We start from the raw sequence: 15,356 nt of genomic DNA, 5'->3' as shown, positions 1-15,356 counted from the left end.
TTAGTGCCTCAGACAAAGGCATAGGGCTACTGGCAGAACAGCAAGCAGGAAAGAGCAGCTCTGTCTATTGAATTATATTTGCCTGAATTTATCTCTAGCCTGAGAGAATCATTTAGCACAATGCATCTGGAGAGCCCTGTCAACTCTCACAAATAACTCATGCAAGAGGCTGGAGGGGACGTTTGGGGAGAAAACAACACTGTAAAAGTGTGTGTGTGTGTGTGTGTGTGGTCCTAGAACTGGGTCAGTATAGTGACACGAGATTGCCTGTGCACGGGTATGAGAGCTGCCTCTAACAGAGTCTCACAGTGATACACAAATGACATTTGCACATACATTTAAATTATCATTATCTTTTGAGGAAGCCATTGTGTTTACACACTGGTGAGAATAGATTTACATCAGTATGCATTTTAAAAGGATTTCTTGTGAGGTGTGCTCAAGAATCGATATCTGACCTTTTTCTGCCCACACCTAAACAGGTTTCAATTATTACACTGAACAGCTGATCTGTGAGCTCCCAGCATGCTTTGCAACAGTAATAAATTATGCGGATAGCGCAGCGCTGCAGGCTTGTTTTTTTGTTTGCTGACTTCATTAATGCAGCATTTGTTGTTTTTATCATTAGTTAGTGTAATGATTTGTTTGTATTTGTGCAGTTATATTAAGAGCTTATCTTTTTTGCAATGTATGGTTTTGTCATACAAACAGTATATGTAAAAAGGGTTACATTTTACCTTTGAAGTTCAAACATTGATACTGAACATTGAAACTTACAAAAATGTAATGCATATTTTTTATTCTTAATGAACAAAAAATTACTGACTACAAACAATTGAACGGTAGTGTATATTTTCTGAGAGTGTGCAATATGTAGGGAGGTATAAACAGGACTACTAAGTGGAGAGGAGAGGAGCTGAGTATTACTCAGCTTTGCTTTTGACAGACTTGAGAGCTTGGGAACTTGAGAATCTTACGACACAAAAGACTGTGGGTTTAACCTCTAAACCAACACCTCAAATCTGCTTCAGTCCAATTAAACTTGTCACAGTCTTGAGGCTTACTGTATGGCCATTTTTAAACTTAAGCTGATTTAATGGCTTGGACTCAGGGTTCGTACAGATTTATACGAGTGAAATTCAAGCACTTTTCCAGCTCTTTCAAGCAGTGGCTGAATATATATATATATATATATATATATATATATATATATATATATATATATTGTGTTGGTCCTCCTTCTACGGCCAAAACAGCTTTCAAGGCATGAACTCCGCTAGACCCCTGAAGGTGTGCTGTGGTATCTGGCACCAAGATGTTAGCAGCAGATCTTTAAGGTGCGAGGTAGGGCCTTCATGGATCAAACATGTTTGTTCAGCACATCCCACAGATGCTTGATTGGATTGAGATCTGAGGATTTTTGATGCGAAGTCAACTCAACTCAAACTCGTTGTTGTGCTTCTCAAACCATTCCTGAACCATTTTTGCTTTGTGGCAGGGCGATTATCCTGCTGAAAGAGGCCACAGCCACCAGGGAATACTGTTTCCATGAAAGGGTGTACATGGTCTGCAACAGTGCTTAGGTAGGTGGTACATGTCAAAGTAACATCCACATGGATGGCAGGACAGCAGTGGACAGGAATCAGCATGGGCACCCTGACTGGTCTGCAGCTATGCAGCCCCATACGCAACAAACTGCGATGCACTGTGTATTCTGACACCTTTCTATCGGAACCAGCATTAACTTCTTGAGCAGTTTGAACTACAGTAGCTCGTCTGATTGATCGGACCACATAGACCAGCCTTCGCTCCCCACATGCATCAATGAGCCTTGGCCGCCCATGACCCTGTCACCACTGTTCCTTCCTTGGACCACTTCTGTTAGATACTGACCACTGCAGACCGGGAACACCCCATGAGTGCTGCAGTTTTGGAGATGCTCTGACCCAGTCATCTAGCCATCACAATTTGGCCTTCGTCAGACTCGCTCAAATCCTTACGCTTGCCCATTTTTCCTGCTTCCAACACATCAACTTTGAAGACAACGTGCTCATTTCCTGCCTAATATATCCCACCTACTAACAGGTGCCGTGATGAAGAGATAATCAGTGTCACTTCACCTGTCACCTGTGTGAGCGTCTTTGTAAATGTTTGTGTGTCTCTGGCCCTCCCCAGAGATCATCAATCATCTCCAAATCAAACTCTGCTCTTTTTCACAAGCTGCCCCTCGACTCCACTCTTGACAGGCCATAATAATCGCACTGTGTTGCCATGACATTTTTAGTGTTTTGGGCTGGCTGGCTGCACTGTCAGCTGGCTGAAATAAAACACAGGCAGAAAAAGGAGAGGCTGAAGGAAGAAGAAAGGCTATTCTCAGTCTAATTCTGGTCCCCATTCAGAGTGCACCTGAAATTATGTCTGCTAACTGTCAGTGTTTGGCGCTGAAGGCAGTTTTCATAAAAGCACAGTGAGTGAATGCATGCTGAAACACAGATGCTTCATTGGTTATCACTTGTTTCAGGCTCAGGGGCCAGTAGATGAATATTGATGGATATTACAAGAAAATAGGTTGCTAATATACAACACATCTGTTATTCTGATGCCAATTACATTATATTACATGATACATCATGTAATATGCTGCAGACAGACCTCAAATGCAAGTCTGTGGTTTCAAGGCAACGTGTGAGTAAACTTACTTTTAGGTAAAATAGTCTTACAAGTATTGGGGAGCAGCTACAGTGCAGAAATGGCCTCACTTCCTGTAATTGTAGTATCACAGCTTTTCCCACGTAGGTGGTGCCGCAGTTCCCATCACGCACCCACTAACAACTTCAAGGCTATGTCATGAGGATGAAGCGATAACAGCAGATTGAATGCTGAAAACAACATGGGGGGTGGAGGGGTTGAGAAGAGGATGTTTGTGAATTATTGATGATCTCCTGAGAAAACCTGCACTGCCTGATCAGTCCCTATAGAAACTGCTATATAAGGATTATATTATAGGACTGTATCTCAGAGTTTAATGTGCGAGTAGATTTACTGAAAAGTTGTGCTTGATTGCACACAATGCTCATTTTGGATGGTTGCCAGACCATTGCTGGACAGTCTGAATGGTTTCAAATTTAAGCACATTGCTGTCATGTTATGTATGGTGTTCTGGGTGATTCCTACGGTGTTGCAAAGTGGCTGCTTACAAAAATGGTCTTATCTTATTCCCCCTATAGTATGCACAAAGTCTTAGAAAAGTAGTAGCACCTCTCCTCCACAAGACGCATGAGTTGGCATTGAACCGGTTTTAGCAATATTAACACTGACACGTGCTTTTCAAGCACCACAAATTATTGAAAATATTCTGGAAAACTACTTGAATAGCAAACAGGACACATTACTCAACAACCTGTCACATTTGAGAGTAACCACAAGCAACTAAGGAGTATAAAAAACATGTCTGAATTAAGCATTTTACCAGAGATCTCATGTGGCCAATCAGAAATGATCTCGCCTGACTCCCACGAGCCACTGAAACAACTGTAATAATAGGCACCATTACTGCACTGATTGCAATCAATAGATTTTTTGCCTTCCAATTCAACCACTTTCAAAGTAAAGGTGAAGTATGAAGTAAAGAACACAGAGATGGATGCACGATAAAGAGAGAGGGAGAGAACAGAAAAGTGTTTTAACCTTTGGTTTAGGTTGGTGTCACCCTGGGTTTTTTGACCATTCTCCACAGGCTAAAGATGCAACACATTTTTTTTTTCAGGAGCAAAAATAGTCCAATGATCCACCAAACAGATTTCTATTGGTCTTCATGGCAGATACTACAATACTGATTTAGTTGCACACCTGTTTCTAGTCTGCTTAGTTTTTTCCTGTGTATAGAGCCATGGTGACTGCGGTTACACCCAATGGTTTTCAGTGTGAATGCCACAAAAAACATTAAACGCCAGGCGCCGTGCTATGGGGTGGGGTGGTTGGGGTACATCCCTGAGCCCCCCTCTAGACTAAAGGGAGACGGACTTGATAATGGCGTGTTATTTTCTTACTCAAACCAATGCTGCTGCTGCTGTTGCTGCTGCTTCTGCTGTACTGATGGCTTTTAGAGGGAAAAACTGCCCAACAGTGGTCTAAGATTCTGTTTTCTTTGTTATAATAGCATATTATTAGCAAAAAAGTGTTGGCAAAAGATCCAGTGCGTATCTTTTTGCGCTCATCAAATGATTCAATTTCCAACGTGTTCTTCTCTTCGGTGAGTAATGTAGCTAATCACATACATGTTTGTTGATTTCTTGAACGCAATGGCCAATAACAGGTGTTGAAGTAAGAATCCACTCACCGCTCAAGTTTTTGTCCAGTGCTGAGCTCTGCATGCGCACACATCCTCTCTAACAACAAAAACAATTGTGTAGTCTTCTTCACTGATAAATATAACGGAACTTTGTGAGATTGAGTTCAATGCTCTTTGTGCGCTGTCTAGGGCGATATATATAAAAAATCTATAGTCCTATAATATATTCAGAATTTGAATAAAACTTTTGTTTTCCATTCTTGACAAGGGGCTACATACACGCTTCAATACATAGGCCCATCCGCATATACATGCGGGATTCACTCTTGACTGACCGTGATAAATATTTATGTATTTATTTATCGAAATAAGGCTCATATAAATGTCAGGAAAACACGTTCCTGGCTGCAGGATATCCATGTATCACTGGATCTTTGGTAAGTTGTAAGGAACACTATATTGAGTCTAACCTTAAAGGGTTACTTCAGCGATTAGCATATGGCTTTGTATCAGTAGAAACCCTGGAAATTGACGATTTTTGCATCATAGGAGGAATGCTTGCCCAAAGGCTAAAGACTACAGCCAGCAGAGGGAGCCATTTCCGCATGTTTTGAATCCGCGCATGGGGGATGGAGATCACACTCAGCTTGCAGGGAGAGCTCAGCTACAGGCACTCATTTAAACGGAGCTATGGTGAGCAATGTAAGTCTTTTAACTTCTCAAATTAATTTATATGAAATTTAAGCTTGCAAAGGCATGAACTGAAACGCGCCAGGCTGAACTCGCGTTGTGAATGTATGCCACAAGTGTAGTCGCGATCATAGATGGTCGCGATTACCTCAGCTCTCATCACTCGTGCAGTTAGTGCTTAGTGCTGTGATACTCGCGAGGTGACTCACTCATTATATTAAACAGACACGTTCAGTTTTTAATTGTAGTGTCTTCACCAACTCAGTCACAGTAATCAAGTTGGTGGCGTTGGGAATGGCCTCACAGGTCAGCGAAGCATTCTGGGAATTGTTGTCTTTCATCCCCATGGGACAAAAATAGATTTTCTGTCTTTTCTCAGTCTAGAAGACACCAAATTCAAAAATAATTTCACATTTCTACTGCATTGATTACCCAGTTTAAATACAGATTCAACTTCCCAGCGCTGAAGTACCCCTTTAAATTAACTGATAAACTGATGTGAGTTTGTTTTACTCACATTTTCCCTATTATCTCCAATCATGCAGCAGCTCTTCTGCCACTCATAATAATAATAATAATAATAATTTGTCACATTTATATAGCGCTTTTTTTGGCACTCAGATCCCTTTACATATACTCATGCTGCCTTCACATGCTATCGGAATTATCGTAAATACTAGTTTCTTAGGTAAAAATTGCATATGAACACCCTCTGATGTAGTGTTTACAACTGGGAAGTTCAGAAATAATTTTGATACCTAAATTCCTGAGATGGTCGTGCCATAAACTTTAAATATGGTGGCGGGGAGAACAACTGCTGGGACATGGATGATTAATCAGTTCCCCCCCCCCCCCCCCCCCCCAAAACAGCTAGAAATTTCAGAATCATCAGAAAGCGGATATCTGGATAGCATTGTAAATGTTTATATGGTTTCAGTGCAACACTATCTTCCATATAATTTTGGTTTTAATAAATAGACAAGAATAAATCTGGTGTTCAAAATTATTCCTGTTCATTCCAACAACAAAGCACTTGAATGCAACAAGCTCGTAATTGCGATTTCTGAAGTGGGAATTACAAAATTTCAGATAGCACGTGAAGGCAGCATCAGTCCTGGCTGAGGGGGTGTGTTCGGACGGGAAAGGGAGGCCAATGCATACCCTCTATATATAGCCTTCAGTTTGTTTGTTTTCTGCCATGTTGTTAACTCCTGTGATTGGTCAGTAATAAAAGTGCTGCAATTAGATTGTGTGTGCAATGTACACATTAGTTGCCCTTTTTTTGCTGGCAAAAAAAAAAAAATGCGGTGAATCCATGTGATGTGGATAACTTGCACCCATTACAAAATCTTTTCCCGCATGCATGTGAAGTTCCACAATACATGGATTCCTACAGAAATTACTGAATTTCATCCTCGAAAATTTGTATTGTAGGCCTACCTTTAGCCTTTATTTCTTCCAAGTCTTTTGTGATGCCAAACATATTTAGTGTGAATAAGCAACTGTATTAGCATTAGCACTGCATTAGCAGTAGCACTGTGTTGCATTGCTAGATAAAAACAGCTGTTCAATAACAAGTTTTAAAAACCCAAGGGGCACTATATTGGTAGAAAAAGGGGGATGTTGTGACTTGTGACTAGACAAAGATCTAATATGTCCAGGTTTGAAATATGTCAGGACAAAAGAGAGAAAGAGAGAAGCAGAAAGAGGTAATTGTAGCTACATCTGGAAAAAAAAATAATCCCAATGGCATTATGTCAGTGGTCAGATAATCCCAATTCAGTTATGTCCGTGTGAGGTCAGACCAGGAAGATTAAGACTAGATTAAGACAAGAGGTGGATCTAAAACTCCATCTGGGACTTAATCCTTAGGCCTTCAATAAATCAAGACAGCATTTTACTTTAGACACACTTATGAAGACATCGTCACATGGAGGCAGGCAGCATTTCAGTAACTGAAAGTACAACAAGATTGATTAAGCAAGGAAAATTTGCCTCAAATGCAATCGATTCCAGTACATCTACAGGAGCTCCTGCCATCAGCGTTCACTCAGCATCGTTCAGCATTAGTGTCCATGCCTTTGCTTTTGGGCAAGCTATTCCATCATTCACTGTCTCTCATCCAGAGACAACAGACAAACACATTCTGTCTCACACACACCTCCTCTTGTGTGTTTAACAGAAGTTATTTTAAGAGTCATGACGTGGGTAGGACGCAGCGAGGACAGTTTCTGCCTTTGTACAGATCATACTTGACGCATAACGTGTCCTTTTTATTATAAACATAAAGGTTTTAGGTTAAAATTGATATGAATGTAGCCTATAAGACAAAGACTTTTTTCCTGTGGCGTGACGTTGTTGTTTTGATTTGACTAATATTCCATGTAGTCTCTAAATAAATTATTTTTATATTGAGATATCAACAATATTTTTATAATAATATAATTAACCAATTAAAAAGTATTTTAGATGAAGTTTTAGCATGTCACACCACAGGATGTCAGCGTTCTGAATAGTTTTCATCTTCTTAGTCCACTATTCATGAAACGGCATGGTTTACTGGTCAACAACCATCTAAGAATTCTGAAAGCAAAACTTAACATAGCCGACTATCACTTCATCGTCCGGGTATGTTCTATCGGAACACTTTTGGAAGCAACTTTCTGTATCACAGCTCACTAGGTACGTTGTTTTATCATAATAGTTAAATGTATCACCTTTGACACCATCTCAGGTGAAGCATTTTCAGTTAAAGCTCTCTGTATAAATCATTATAAATTGATTGTACTCCAAAAGTTAAAAAATGTAAAGCTTCTACCACACAAACCCATGAAGGGGAGGAGTTTAATTGTTTATCATGTTGTGTGGGAAAATTATGCTGCTGTGTTTCCATAATCTAATCTTCCAGCAGATACATAATACCCCCCAAAAACCTGCACAGGTGACGTTGTCCATGAACGCTTTTACACCTGGCCCTCAACAATATCAACAGGCAAACCTCTCGATTTCAACTTTTTTAGATTGTGTTGGTCTCGACTGTGAAAATAAAACAAAGCAAAACTCCTTCTAATTAATTCAAGGAGTCCGTCTGACTCAACGTCTCAAAAACAGGGTCTCTAACCAGTCGGGTGGGTCTAGTATGACACAGCACCTAAAGTTAAAGTCCATGAGTGAGCAGTGGAGCATGTGAACAACAGACAATGTCTGCAGACGAAAGGAAACTCTTCCACTCACTTCGACACCTAAGTGCAGTGCACTAAGCAGAGAGAGGTGAAAAAGAACAAAGAGGAGGGGAAAGAGCAGATGCATCCGTGTACCTACCATCATAGTTGACGATGATGATGGCGAGCATGTAATCCTTGCCCAGCATGGTGTCTTCCCGAAAGTCCCCTGAGGTTAGTTCACATACATTCCAGTTCAAAGCGTCCCAACACCGCCAACAAACTCTGCAGCACACACTCACACACAGGGTGACCACTGCACTCGCTCACATTCCAAAAGGATTAAAACCTGCACTCCTCTTTTCCTCTCTGTCTATCCCCTCTTTTATTTTCCCCTCAGGTAATTTCACTGCTGTCTAATCAACATCATCTTTTTCTTGTTGCCTAATGCTTGTGAGATCTCTCTGTTTCCTTTCTTATTCTGTTCACTGTCGTTCCGTCAAGCTGAGAGTGATGCTGTTTGTGAGATCACTTCTCTCTCTCTCTCTCTCTCTCTCTCTCTCTCTCTCTCTCTCTCTCTCTCTCTCTCTCTCTCTCTCTCTCTCTCTCTCTCTCTCAGTGTGTGTGTGTGTGTCTCTGTAATTCTGTAATGCCTGCAGCTAGTCCCCCTCCTTCACCCCCACCTCTCTCTCTCTCGCCTGGCTCTATTTGCCCCCCTGAGCTCATGGTGGTGCCTTAAGGATGGCTGAACATAGCAGACACAATAATGCAGGTGTAGATATTTTAAACATAGAAGATACATACAGCATGCAATATAGGCTATATACAGCACAAAAAAGGGTTGTAGTATTTTCCCCCCCATTAATCAACCAGGGCACAAACTGTGACATGTTCCTGAGAAGAATTAGTGTCTCCAATCTGTTCCACTCAATGAGGCAGAGAATCACCATCTGTAATGTGAGGAGGAATAAAACAAATTCTCATTTTTGACTTCAGCACATTTAAAAGCTCTTTATTGTATTGTTACAGTTTATGTTGTTGTGTTATGCGAACCAGCTTCATTCGACTTCATAACACGTTTCTGGGAAACATCTTAGCAAGCTAATGTTACTAACGTTGACTACCGAGGCGTGCGTTATATAGGCTACACAATGAACATATGAGTCATACCGTCGCACATGAAATATTCTTTGGGAAATATTTGTGGTGAGTAAAGAGCTGTGGGAGTGTAAAGGTTTGTGGTTTGCGTTTTGTTGGTCCACCTTAATTCCTTCCGTCATAAATTCAAGCGAAGTCCGTCATCGTCCAGCCTCCGTTTGCATCATCCCCCTGGTTGCCGTGGCAACGACTTCTCTGTCGCGAGCGTCTGTCTGCTTCTGCAGTCACAAATGGAGATGGGATCGCCGATTGTAATCAGTGGAATAGGCTGCTGTAACGATACCATAATGCCATCATTATATTTTATGGATATTGTTAGGCCTATGTCTAAGTCACAGTTGATGTACGTTATGAAATAGGTCACATTGTTGTTGAAATAGTCTATGAAGATAATTTCATACATTCTGAAAATAAACCATAAGGTTCCAGTTTCAGTTCTGTTAAGAAGTGCGTTGTTGAAATGCTACTTCACTTGTAGGCTACTTCATATCTTAAAGGTATGGTTCACCCAAAATTAATATTACCGTTATAATGTTCCAACCCTGTATGCATTTCTTTTTTTCTTTTGTTTCGTATGCTGAACACACAAGAAGACAATTTGAAGAATGTTAGTGATAAAACAGCGGACTCCCATTGTATTTGTTTTCCTACTATGACATATTCTTTAAAATATCTACCTTTCTCTTTAACAGAAGAAATAAACTTGAGGGATAAATTATGACGAAATGTTAATTTTTTATTAAAAGTACACTCTTAAAAAGTACATTTTGTATGTAATACTATATGTACACTTATTTTGATGGACATACTAAACCACATAGAGCCTAAAGTATTTGTGCTATTTCATAATACAATAGTTCATATTTTGCTAATGTAATATATTGCAACTTCCTTACAAATGTGTATACAAAAAAATGTATACAAAATATATTTAAATAATGGCATCATTTCAGCAGAAATTACATTAAAGTATAAGCATTTATTGTTAATTTAATATGGATCTATAATATACCTTTTACTTGATTGTAAATAAGATACTATTAAGTGTCTGGAAACATTCAGGTAAGCCTATTAAGTAGCACATAAATAGGCCTAAATTATTTTTAAACATATCATTTGTGTAATAAATAAGCTACTGTTTTTAAAACAGTAGGCCTATTTATAGGTGTGTTGAACTGTAGGCTATAGGTGTACTTAATTTTCACAATGTCAAAAGCCAGACATTGATTACTTTTAAAAAGACCAACATTTTAAAATTATATTTTTAACATCTGTCCTTGATCTTTAAAAAAAAAAAAAAAGTACAATTTTAACTTAAAGTAAAAAGTTTGTCTAAAAATAAACTATGAGATATGATTATCCAAGAAATTATATTACACTAGGCTGCATGGATCCCTTTCAATATCTGTGGGAGAGGATATAAAGAGGAAGGGTAAAAAAATGTCGTTCTGAGCTATAGTTCTGAGCCACACTCCGTCCATACCAGTCGGTGGCGGTAACGCACCATTTCGTTGTTTGTCAAGTCCGAGATTAAAACAGTAAAAGAAGAATGATTCAGACAAACGTAATCAAACTTAGCGCGCGATCAATATCAGGTTTCAGGTTGCTCAATCGAGCGCAGAATCGCTGATCCAACGCAAGCGGTCATGGCGGACAAGGTTGGTGTGCCACCGAACTTACTTCTGATTTTCTTAAGTCAATTTAAGTTCTGTATATTTGATACGGCTCTCGATTATTGTTTAACTAGTTTGCCATGGCATTTGGGGACCGCGAGACAACGGAAAAAATAAATCTGCAATTCCGTACATTGTTTGGTCACTCAGTAAAGTTCAGCAGACACCCCTCTGTTACATTTTTTCACATGTTTTATGACATAGCCTGTTACTTATCCGTATCCATAAAAGTCTTTTAATAATTTTTAATGAAACATTGTATAGATGGCGCCGAAATACAACGCATTTCTGCTGGCACACCCGCGATGACTCATCCTGCTGACAGTCACATCAACCACAGCTATGATGGGGTTTGTTTTAAATTTCTCAGTTTTTGTGTTTCTTGAACAGGATCCATTCCGGCAGCTGAAAGATCTGTCCCTGCTTAAAGACCAGCTTGAAAACATTCAGCGGAAGGTGGAGGATGAAGTTGGGGTTGGAATTCCACAGGCAGGACTTAATATTTTCGTTCAACTAAAGACCCTTTTCACAGACTGTGATGACAGACAACAATGAACATCGTAAATCTAGCATGGTTATATTCATTTAAAATTATTTAAAGTAAATTCACAATTCTCTATGTATTACCCTGGCATAAATTCCAAACAAAACAAAAACAAACCAAGTGAAAACTGCTGCAAAGGTGTTTCTAAAAGTGTTTGCCCACAACATCCTTGGTTCCAGAAGTATTTTCCCCATTCATTTTTCTTTCCTAAGCAAGATGTTGTTGAAGAGTTAACCGATGAACCAAAACATTTAGCATTTACATTGCAACACAAAAAAAGTTTTTGAAAATCGGACACAAAGAGAAAGGTACAAGTCTGTGGAATTACTGGCTTTAATTAGGGAAGGAACGATAAAAAAATATTTAAAGATGTTGATATGTCTATATAAACTCAATATGGGACACACCGCTTAATTCTTGAACTCTTGTTTTTAAGACCCATTGCTAAGTAAGCGCAAATCAGCATTTACAAACATTTGTGGAAAAGCAATATAATGGTTCATGCTGAAGAGCTTAGTGACTTCAAGTGTGGTACTGTGATAGGTTGCCACCTTTGTAGTAAGTCAGTTTGTGAAATTGAATCCCTGTTAGATATTCCGCTGTAATTCAAGCTTCATGGAATAGGTTTCCATGGCCTAGCAGCTGCATGCAGGCCTCACAGCAGACATCACCTACATTGGATGGAGTGGCGTAAAGCGTGCCGCCACTGGACTCTGGAGCAGTGGAAACATGTTCTGTGGAGTGACGACTCGCGCTCTGATGGGCAAGACTGGGTTTGGCAAACGCCTGGAGAACATTATCTGCCTGACTGCATTGTGCCAACTGTACAGTTTGGTGGAGGAGGGGAGGGGTTGAGCTTACTTCCAGTGAAGGGAAATCTTAATGCGTCAATCTACCAAGACATTTTGGACAACACTTTGATTCCAACTTTGGAACCGTTTGGGAAAGGCCCTTTTCTAGTCCAGCGTGAATGTGCCCCAGTACAAAGATCAGGGTCCATGAAGACATAGTTGGATGAGTTTGGTGCGGAAGAACTTGACTGGCCCGCACAGAGCCCTGACCTCGACCCCATCGAACACCTTTAGGATGAAATAAAACTGAGATGGCAAGCCACGTTAGTGCCTGACCTCACAAATGATCTACGGGATGAATGGGCAAAAATTCTCCGTAGAGACAGTCCAAAATCTTGTGGAAAGCCTTTTCAGAAGAGTGGAAGCTGTTGTATCTGCAAAGGGGAGACCAATTCCATTTTAACCTTCATTCGTCCCTTGCACCCTGCAATAAAATATATTTTATTTTGTTTACCTTTTTAAATTACTAGATTTTTTCAATAAATAATATAATGTAAGCATAATCAAAATAACTCTCCAATACACGCAGTAACCAGTTCAAAATTTCTCTCATTGGGTCAATTTGGGTGTCTACTGACCTCTTGTGGGGGGAAAAATGATATGTATAACATGATATTTCATAACTCTTGCCCATAGACTGTAAATAAGCTCTTGCCACTAGATAAACGTATTGCTCTATGGAGCAAATGAGCTGTTCCACTGGGTCCTATCTTTAAAGGTTTGTTATTGCTAGAAAAAATGAATGCCTTTTTTTTCCCAACTGTTGCGCTATATATATTGATCAACCGATGTATCGGTTTCCCGATATTTAAGCATTATCCCATAATCGATATTAGTAGTGTGATATCGGATTCACTGATAAATGGTGCCATCTCTTGGACGTTTTGAGAATCGTGTGCAAGAAAACAGACTTTGTAAATGTATTTTGCCTGTTAATATGTTATAAATAAAAATATGCAAAAGCATTAATGTTAAAAAGACTGCACTATATTTAAAAAAAAAAAAAGTAATTCTATAAATGTTTGTGTCTTTTGTTCTGTATGTAAGGAGTGAAATTGCAAAAATTACAGTGTTTAGAAAGTTCAGTTCAGTAATGTTGCTGTAATTGTAAAAATCAGAAATAACACTAAATAAATATTGGTTCTTTATATCAGTCATTGACATATCAACATGCAAATAATCGCTATCGGTTATAGAAAAAAATCTGTATTGGTCAATCACTAATTCTCATGCAATCAATAATATTCATGCTGCTGCTGTATTTTCTAGATTTCCTAAATTAAACCCGTAAATGTGAAAAGGGTCTTTATGATAATTTGGCTTAAAGAAGTTTGTTTTTTCTCTCACTCACCGTCTTTTGTCCTCTTCCTCAATTTAGGGTGGAAGTGTGCTCAGTTCTCCCTTCCTCAAGGGCTTTTTGGCTGGGTATGTGGTGGCAAAGCTCCGCTCCTCAGCGATCCTGGGAGTTGCTGTGGGAACCTGCACAGGCATCTACGCCGCTCAGAGCTATCAAGTGCCGAACATTGAGCAGACCATTAAAAACTACTTCAGCTCATTCAAGAAGAGATAAATAGAGCCATATAAAACAATTTCAGAAAAATGGTGCCTCTTTCAAAAACTCAACATGTACCTCCTCAACTGAGGGTGCCATGCATCAGACCACAGAATAACTGGATGTATTTAAATGACACTTTGTATATCAAATAATTGAGCTTCTCAGGTTAGCAGTTTTAGGTTGTTTTCTGTTTAAATGGAGTGCTGTGCTGTTTCAACGGCTTGTTTTTAAATATACCCAAATTCCTCATGATAATGAAAATGGCCAAAGCTTTCCTATCAGTCCTTCATACACTTCTGGTGTTAATTCATATGGGTTTTGTTACATAAATATTTATGTTTCTTATTTTTTCTTTTTTTTTTAAATAGAAGTTTGCACTAAAGCAGGTGAACAATTGGGCACAACACACTGTAAATAATGTTTGGAATTGAACATTTCCTCTACCTGTCAGATATTGCTGGACTTGAGTAGCTGAACATTTTATAAGGTTTTTGGATAAATATATGTTGCACTTTACCACTTTCAACTCTACCACTTCTGCTTCTAAAAGATAATAATGAAAGTCAGCCATCGGAAGTGAAATAGAAAATGGGAAGTCCAATGAGAGGATGGAAACTAATTCACATGCAGTTGGATTTCAGATGGAGTATTGAATTCAGTGGTATGGTTTTAATAAGTGTAACCCATATTACAATGCATATTTTTTCTATGTAAAGTATCATTTCAGAACAATTGTTTTCAATATTGATATTCTTTGTTTTGGCTTAGAGTTTATTGCCATCATTTGTGAATATTTTTTGGAGATTTCTTTACATACTTTGCATGCAATATTTTTCCAAGCATTTCTGAAGTGTCTGTTTTAATGAATAAAATCTCAAATTGCAATCTATAGTAAATGTATGTTAATTTTTTTATTTTATTTTTGTGAGCAGAAAAGGTCAACAAAAAGTAAATCTTTAAACGTGTTTTGAAATTTTAAGCCACGATATATAATTAAATCACCTTTTAACCCTTGTATTATGATGCGGGTAAGTTTGACTATATATATATATATATATATATATGTTATGTTGTAAAATTGTGTGACTCATTTAAGGTCATGAACATTCTCTTGAGGTGAAGAATGCATGTACAACATTTCTGACGATTTTGATGTTCACGGGTGACGACAAAAAATGTAGTTATAAGAAATACTAGATAACCTAGGTATCTTTTTGAAAGTATGTGACAGTTTTTTCTTATGCCGTAAACGACCGCTTTGTACATTACACAGCGCTACATTATTTGAGTGTGTTGAATGTTTCTCTGTGCATTTGTTCTGCGGCTATTGTAAAACACTTGTTCCACATTGCAGTAAGCTATATCAATGTTAGGCATGGTACTCACGGTAAATCATAAGACTGTCGAGCTATATAACAATGATTAGTTTTCTG

General features: G+C 38.8%; 2 protein-coding genes across 2 annotated transcripts in view; one reads left to right on the top strand and one right to left on the bottom strand.

Annotated features, from left to right (window-relative positions):
• apbb3 (amyloid beta (A4) precursor protein-binding, family B, member 3) overlaps nucleotides 1-8,775 on the bottom strand; it is a 36,085-nt gene extending 27,310 nt beyond the window's left edge. The window contains exon 1 of the mRNA XM_067422646.1: nucleotides 8,303-8,775. Within this exon, the coding sequence (XP_067278747.1) occupies nucleotides 8,303-8,351 (49 nt within the window). The 5' untranslated portion in view covers nucleotides 8,352-8,775. The remainder of the gene's footprint in view (nucleotides 1-8,302) is intronic.
• Nucleotides 8,776-10,811: 2,036 nt separating this feature from the next.
• On the top strand, nucleotides 10,812-14,808 carry LOC137046792 (uncharacterized protein LOC101885612 homolog). Its single transcript, XM_067424192.1, has 3 exons — nucleotides 10,812-10,958; nucleotides 11,364-11,462; nucleotides 13,747-14,808. The coding sequence occupies exons 1-3, from the start codon at nucleotides 10,947-10,949 to the stop codon at nucleotides 13,936-13,938; spliced, it is 303 nt and encodes a 100-aa protein (XP_067280293.1). The 5' UTR covers nucleotides 10,812-10,946; the 3' UTR covers nucleotides 13,939-14,808.
• The last annotated feature ends 548 nt before the right edge of the window (nucleotides 14,809-15,356 follow it).

The sequence above is a fragment of the Pseudorasbora parva genome, chromosome 18, assembly GCF_024679245.1.
Source record: "Pseudorasbora parva isolate DD20220531a chromosome 18, ASM2467924v1, whole genome shotgun sequence".
Classification (NCBI taxonomy): domain Eukaryota; kingdom Metazoa; phylum Chordata; class Actinopteri; order Cypriniformes; family Gobionidae; genus Pseudorasbora; species Pseudorasbora parva.
The sequence above is the reverse complement of the archived record's forward strand: the minus strand, read 5'-3'. Positions and strand labels throughout refer to the sequence as shown.

Bases quoted from the DNA above. Each gene is read 5' to 3' on its own strand.
- LOC137046792 (XM_067424192.1), top strand. The intron at 11,463-13,746 runs GCAGGACTTAAT...TCCTCAATTTAG, and splicing joins TTGGGGTTGGAATTCCACAG to GGTGGAAGTGTGCTCAGTTC.